Source organism: Pyrus communis, chromosome 1, assembly GCF_963583255.1.
Source record: "Pyrus communis chromosome 1, drPyrComm1.1, whole genome shotgun sequence".
NCBI classification, from domain to species: domain Eukaryota; kingdom Viridiplantae; phylum Streptophyta; class Magnoliopsida; order Rosales; family Rosaceae; genus Pyrus; species Pyrus communis.
Genome location: NC_084803.1, coordinates 23,528,471 through 23,535,293, shown reverse-complemented (window position 1 = coordinate 23,535,293; position 6,823 = coordinate 23,528,471). Strand labels below are relative to the sequence as shown.

Genomic DNA, 6,823 nt, shown 5'->3' with positions numbered 1-6,823 from the left:
ACTCAGTTCGTTGTGGTGAGGAGAGAAAAATTGTGGTGGTTCTAGTAATCAAAATGCCAAAATTTGAGAGGTGGAAGTGGTGTGGTGTTCACGGGAGGAAAAGAGAGTTCGTGAGTAACGTGGGATAGAAGAATCTCGGGAGATAAAAGCAAAGGGAGAGCATTCCAGAAGATTGGGGACTCCTCCCTAGGTCCCACATGGCACCCCAAACAAAGCCACATATGTTCCAAATGTCAAATTACCAATTTGCCCTCAACGTTCAAAGGTTCGTAAAATCTTCATTATAACTCCAAATCAGATTTCGTGTGTGCCACGCTTTCGTATTGAGACATACTATATGAATATGCCAAGAAACCTGGAAAAATATGTAGGATCAAATACTATCTCGAAGAATCATGTTTAGTCCATTAGGGACGTTTTCATCTTTTTATTAATCGAAAAAATTATACGCTGTAAATATAGATGGGTTGAGACTACGTATACAAGTATGAAATACATAATTTTAAACAGTGAAATCCGGGGACAGGATTTCACAGTTATAGATATTATATTAAAGTGTGATTGTGTAAATCTTAGATAGATTTGATTACTAGTTATTATCTTCCTATTAGGACTGTATTTCCTTCGAGTACAAGGATTCTTCTCTTTCTTATTACTATAAATAAAGGTATTGCGTAGGGGAAATAACACACCCTCAAATATCACATACTTCTCCACACACTCTCTCTCTTGCCACACCTCTCTAACCATTGTCACATAAATTGGCCACAACTTTTATAGAGTTTTTGGGTAAATTTTATATAAATATAATTTTTTTTAATTATTTAGCTGTTGGATTTAAATTTGGGCCGTTAGATCTTTTTTGTTCCCGTTGGATTTGATCACATTATGTCTCAGGCATCAGATTTAATGAATTTATAAATATAAAACTAAAAATTAACAAAATTTGAATCTGGACTGTTGGTTCCATCCAACGGTCCGTTGCTCCCCACCGTTCGAAGAAAGAAATAGTTGTTGGGCTCATAATGTTGGCTGACACACCCACGTGCATGGGACCCCCGCGCTATCAGCGTCTCGTGCGTTGAGGGCATTAGGCGCATCTGTGCTGTTTGTGTGTCTCCTTCTAGGGTGCGTCCACGTGCAGTAGTGGGCAAGCCCACTAACTTTAAATCTTGCCCAGAATTTGCTCTAAAAATAAATTTTAGCCCAAAAGTCATTTTTGGCCCAAGAGTTAGAGTAAGTTGGGATAAATTTAGAAACTAAAATTTAAATTTTACTCCCAAGTTGATAGGATCCCCTTTTTTACATCCCGTTGTCCCTCCTATGTGGCGACGTGGGGGCGTAAAAAAAGGAAAGAGAGGGAAATGATTTCTCTCACTTGTATTGTATTGGGTCTGGCTTTTTCAATTACTCCCAATATGTGAAATATGAAATAGAGTAAAGTATTTTATGTTTCTTGGGAGTACATACATAAATTGAATTTGTACAATATAAAAGAAATTGAACACTTATGTTTTTTTTTTTTAATATGTTCATTGGTATAACTGCAATGATTATAAAATTCATTAGAGAGGAATGTTTCTTTTGTGAACAGAAGTTAAGTCTGAGTTAAAATTTGAAGAACCTTTCTTCAATAAACTCGTACATTTACAGAAAATTAAAAAACACGTGGAAGTTCAGAGAGGGAATATCAACGGTGGGTCCGAAGTCCTATAAAACGAGAGTCTATCGGTATCACAGTTTACCGTCCTTATCGCTAAACGCGTCCCTCCAATGATCCCATTTCTTCCCTGTCAACCCTCGAATTTACAAATTCCAGATTAACACAAAAATAGATTAGAATCAAAATCAAAATAATCACACACACACACACACACACACAGAGAAAACAGATCATCACGCGCCAATTCGATCCAGCGTCCGCACCGGAATCTTGTAGAACAATGGATCCGCCCAAGCCCACCACCGAGGCCGACGCCAAAACGCACACTCCGGCCGCCCAGGATCCGAACCCGAAAGCCGCAGCCCAAGCTCCGAACGGGGATCGGAACTGGGCGAGCTTCGTGACGGCCTCGCAGGCTCAGGCTCAACCGACTTCGACGGAGGCAGTCTCCACCCCCACGGGTTCGGGGTCGAAGAAATCGGTTCGTTGGAGCCCGGAATTGGTGTCGGAGTCCCACAATACCGCCGCTGCGTCGGATCATTCTTCCCATCAGGGATCCAATCCCTACGTGGCTCCCTCCCCTATGCTCTCACAATCTTTCTCATTCAAAGGTCAGTATCCGTGCTTCCGTATTTTCATACGTATTTTTATATGTATTTTCATTCGTATATAGATTTGAAGCTTGTGTATTAGTATTTGATGTGTATGCGTGCATGGTTAGATTCCGTGGACACTGTACGGAACGTGTTTGGGAGATGGAGGAAGTCGGTGGGGGAGGCTACTAAGAAGGCGGAGGATCTCGCTGGAAACACGTGGCAGCACTGTGAGTTTCTGCTTGTTTTTTGTTTCTTCTTTTTCTTGTTGATCTCTGCTGATTTACTATATTTCAATTAATTTCAATGTATATATATTTCGAAATCATGGGAATTGTATTAAGATTAGGTTCAAATCGGCGTAGTTGGTTGTTTTGTTTATTGCCATTTAATGGTTTTGGTGGATTACTATCATCGATTTCTTACAGATATATTTAGGGGTTCACATTTCAATTTTTCGACGCCTTACTCGTTGCTGGTTATTCGGATTAAGTACAGGTGTGGTGTGTTCTAATTTTGTTTGGTAGATCTTTTGATTGACATGAGAATCAAAAGTTTAAAATTTTGGAGGAAGATTAGCCAAAATTCTTATAAAACGCTTAGCGGGGTGCTTGAAAGTTGTTAAGTACATTTGGTTTTTAGTACCAACCTCTAGTTTTTCTAACCGTTTGAACTTAATCCCATCGAATGCTTTTGTTTTGTTCACACTGAATGCCCTGAAAAATGTCTGCTTTCATGAGAGAAAATGGGATTGCATTCTACTTGATCTCCCCAATTTGTTTTTCTCTGTTTATCTTACCTCTTTCTATGTTTTAAAATTTAGTTTGTGCATTTTGTTGATCCTAAGCATTGATTGTGATGGATGAAGTCGATAATCATCCCGTTTTCTTTCAAGCTAGTAAAAACAAGCCCCAGTTTCACTGACGCTGCCATGGGAAGAATTGCACAAGGAACAAAGGTCCTTGCAGAAGGTGGTTACGAGAAGATCTTTCGATCAACTTTTGAGACAACTCCCGAGGAGCAACTTCAAAATTCATTTGCATGCTACTTATCCACATCAGCTGGTCCAGTCATGGGAGTTTTATATGTTTCTACTGCAAAACTTGCCTATTGCAGTGATAATCCCATTTCATACAAAGCTGAGAGCCAAACTGAATGGAGCTATTACAAGGTAAGTTTGCACATGCCTTGTTTTTTCAAATATGGGATTTCATTTAACTAGCAACTATATTGAGGGATGCATTATTGAGTAATTTCTAGTTTTTCAAATTAGAAAATCGTGCAACTAGCCATCTTGGGGAAATACACCGTTGTGTTCTAATTTGACTGTGACTCTGCATCTAATTAGTGAAGGAACATAGATTCGACAATGATAGGACTATATCAACACTTAATATGCTACAGTTAAGGTATATAACTTTTGTTCTGGTGTAATTCTATCGGAGCTTGTGAACCTCTGTACTGCAAGTATTCCATTTCAACTTTGTTTACAGAAAGTCTTCAAGACTCTTACTAAAAAAGAAATAGATGTTGCTTAGAGTTGGGCAAGTGCCGAGCTGAGTTTTGGCTTTTTAGGAAAAAAATGTTCATGAGTTTCAATCTTCAAGTGAGCTTGTTTATGAGATTGTTTAGCCTCACATTAACCATTTTTGTTATTTGACCTCAAACGATGAGGACAATAGAATTTGGAATGGATGTTCAAAAGGAAGTTTGTCTCGAGGGGCAAGCATAAGAATAACATGCTAGATCCCAATGGATGAGCAGCATTTTTTTTGTTTGCAAGTTAGACACTTAAATCTTCAACATGATTTGTGTTATAGAATTTCAGGTTTGATAGTTTGGTTCTGTACTTTTGTTCTTTGTCATCTTCAGTGAATTTGTGATCTTCATTAGTTCAACATTGTTGAAGGTTTTGGCTAGATTAGCAAGTGAATTCACTTGGCATTGTAAACAAAACCTATAAATAATTACCATGTTGCAGGTAGGATTGATGTTTTAGTATATCGGGGGAGGCTATAGTAAATAATTATACTCTGTTTTCTTATGTTCTTCCTTTTATAATTTTCTTGACTCTTGATGAAGGTGTATTATAAAATAGGGTAAATTGCAGTTTGATCCCCTAAACTATCGCCCCAGTTGAAATTAACCCCCTAAACTATTTAAAATCAGTCAATTAACCCCTTGCCGTTAGATTGCGGAATCAATTCCGTCAAATTCAAGGGCAAATTAGTCATTTCATCATCAATTGTTACTTGTCAACTATAACCATCAATAAAATTTTGACACATGGATAGAGAATAATTTAAAAACATATAACATAATAAGAAAACATAAAAAAACCAAATGTTTACATAACAGACCATCTCACATTGTCATTACACATTATTTTGTTTTCACGTGTCATGGTTTCATTGGTGGTTATAGTTGACAAGTAAGAACTGATGAAGGAAAGACTAATTTTCCATTGAACTTGACAAAATAGTGGATGGAATCTACCGATAAGGAGTCAATTGGCTGATTTCAAATAGTTCCGGGGGTTAATTTACCAAAAACGTAGTTCGGGGGGTCAATTTCAACTGGAGTAATAGTTCAAGGGGTCAAATGATAGTTTACCCTATAAAATATGCTGAGTCGCACAACTGCTGGTGGTAGTATTTCTGTAGTCATATCATGTTTGTACTTTTGTATGTGTTGTGTTGTGTTATGATTCATGAAAAGAAAGACAAGGAACAACTTTGCAGATTGCATTGGCAGAAGGAAACTAGGGAGTGGGGTTAATTTCAGGAGTGTTAATACTATCTTGTTGAAATGTTTTGTTTATTAATACTATCTTGTTGAAATGTTTTGTTTATTTTATCTCAATGATATGTGGTCTATTAGACTTTGTACTTGTTTATCCTATTCTTTTACATAATAATTTTGGCGACTTAGTGTTTTCAGAAGATATTATGTTCTAATTCTGAGTTTTTGTTTGTACTTGGTCAACGAGTTTTTATCTGTTATTTGAACTAATTTCCCGTTAGTCTCGAATATTAATAGGTGGTTATCCCGTTACATCAGCTTAAAGCAGTTAATCCTTCATCAAGTAGATCCAATCCTGCTGAAAAGTACATTCAGGTTATCTCCGTCGATAACCATGAGTTCTGGTTTATGGGATTCTTAAATTACGACGGTGCAGCCAGCTGCCTACAAGAAGCTCTCCATGCGCGGAGCTCATCTGTTTGATAAATTCTTTGCGGCACAGAATTTTTTTCCTTTTTCGCATCGTAAGATGTTTTATAACTGATAAATTTATAGATTAAATTATTTGACGTTTTACCATCTTGACCTTTTGGTTATGTATGCTACACTGTGAAGTTTGTTTGAAGTCGTGTGAAAATTAGATCAAGTAATATTACATTTTCCATAAGATTGTACTTCTCGAGGAGTATAACTGGAATGATGTTCAGGGTTATTGCTGCTTTTTTTTAGTCTATACAATGTAAAAATATGTCCCTCCCTGATGTCACTGTCGTACCCTTCCTATCTCTCAATTACACGACGGATAGGAAGGGTAAGAAGTTGCACCGGCATGGAAGTTTCTTTCATATGGTGTATGGTGGTTCTTTATGCACACAACTGATGTGAAACTTCCAAATCGCATAAAATCTTATAAAATTTTAGTAGCTGATGGGAGGCGTTACATTTTGGGTAATGGTAGGGAGATTATATTCGGTAAATCACATTGTAACATTATAGGCCATATCTCTATTAGAGAGGTGGTATAATATTGTCTACCATCTCTCTGGCATTTTCCATTACTTAATAAACACATCCTTTGATTTATTGGCACGACCAATTAGAACATGGTGCCAATACTCATGCAATTGAAAAACTATGAAGCATTAATATGATTAAATTCGACATGGGTTGCATGAGCCCCAACGGTTAACCAGATAAAATTGATAAGTCTAGCATTCCTGACCTACCAGGTTAAATTGGTAGTTTCTTGGTTACCATCGGCTAAAGTTAAAGTTCTCTTAAAGAGTGTTTCATTGAGTAAAACCTCCTTCTAAAATATAAGGTTTTCATAAGGCTGATCTATCTTCAGCTACATGAATTCCTTGAGAAACGAAGTCATAGGCATGTAAGTTCATGGCCATATCGACTACTCCAAGAGCACTTATCCATAAACCGGTTACTGGCACAAGTAACATTAAAAAATATAATTAACGTTTATTGGAAAAAGCAACCCCAACGATTTAGACCGAACTAGAAGAAACTACCAACATAAAACAATAACACAAAGAAATCCAAAGCAATTAATATATATTTGTTTTTCATTCCTTGAACCAATAATCACATATTAATTCCGGACATTTGCATGCCTAAACATCATAAGAACCCTAATAATTGGACCTTATGCCCAGAATCAGAAATATGAGGAAAAACCCCTAAAATAAACCTTCGTAAGGACAATATGTATACAGACCTTGTAACGGCGGTCCGCTGTCTCAGTACTGCCTTTTTCTTCTCTTGATGGCTTCGGACACTGCCGGAAACCTTCTTGAAGTGATGGCGAAGCAAA

The 6,823-nt window shown here is 37.2% G+C and overlaps 1 protein-coding gene across 2 annotated transcripts; it reads left to right on the top strand.

Annotated features, from left to right (window-relative positions):
* The first annotated feature begins 1,759 nt into the window (after positions 1 to 1,759).
* On the top strand, positions 1,760 to 5,729 carry LOC137736903 (GLABRA2 expression modulator-like). 2 transcript variants are annotated; one of them, XM_068476221.1, is made up of 4 exons: positions 1,760 to 2,274; positions 2,385 to 2,486; positions 3,156 to 3,427; positions 5,296 to 5,729. In XM_068476221.1, the coding sequence occupies exons 1-4, from the start codon at positions 1,944 to 1,946 to the stop codon at positions 5,479 to 5,481; spliced, it is 891 nt and encodes a 296-aa protein (XP_068332322.1). In that variant the 5' UTR covers positions 1,760 to 1,943; the 3' UTR covers positions 5,482 to 5,729. The 2 variants fall into 2 exon arrangements, with proteins under 2 accessions (XP_068332322.1, XP_068332330.1); XM_068476229.1 differs by having other exon boundaries at positions 5,280 to 5,577.
* The last annotated feature ends 1,094 nt before the right edge of the window (positions 5,730 to 6,823 follow it).

What these genes read in the sequence shown, in the direction of transcription:
- LOC137736903 (XM_068476221.1), top strand. Translation starts at nt 1,944, where the DNA reads ATGGATCCGCCCAAGCCCACCACCGAGGCCGACGCCAAAACGCACACT. An exon ending in ACAATCTTTCTCATTCAAAG is followed by an intron (nt 2,275 to 2,384) that starts GTCAGTATCCGT and finishes GTGCATGGTTAG; the next exon opens with ATTCCGTGGACACTGTACGG. An exon ending in TGGAAACACGTGGCAGCACT is followed by an intron (nt 2,487 to 3,155) that starts GTGAGTTTCTGC and finishes CTTTCAAGCTAG; the next exon opens with TAAAAACAAGCCCCAGTTTC.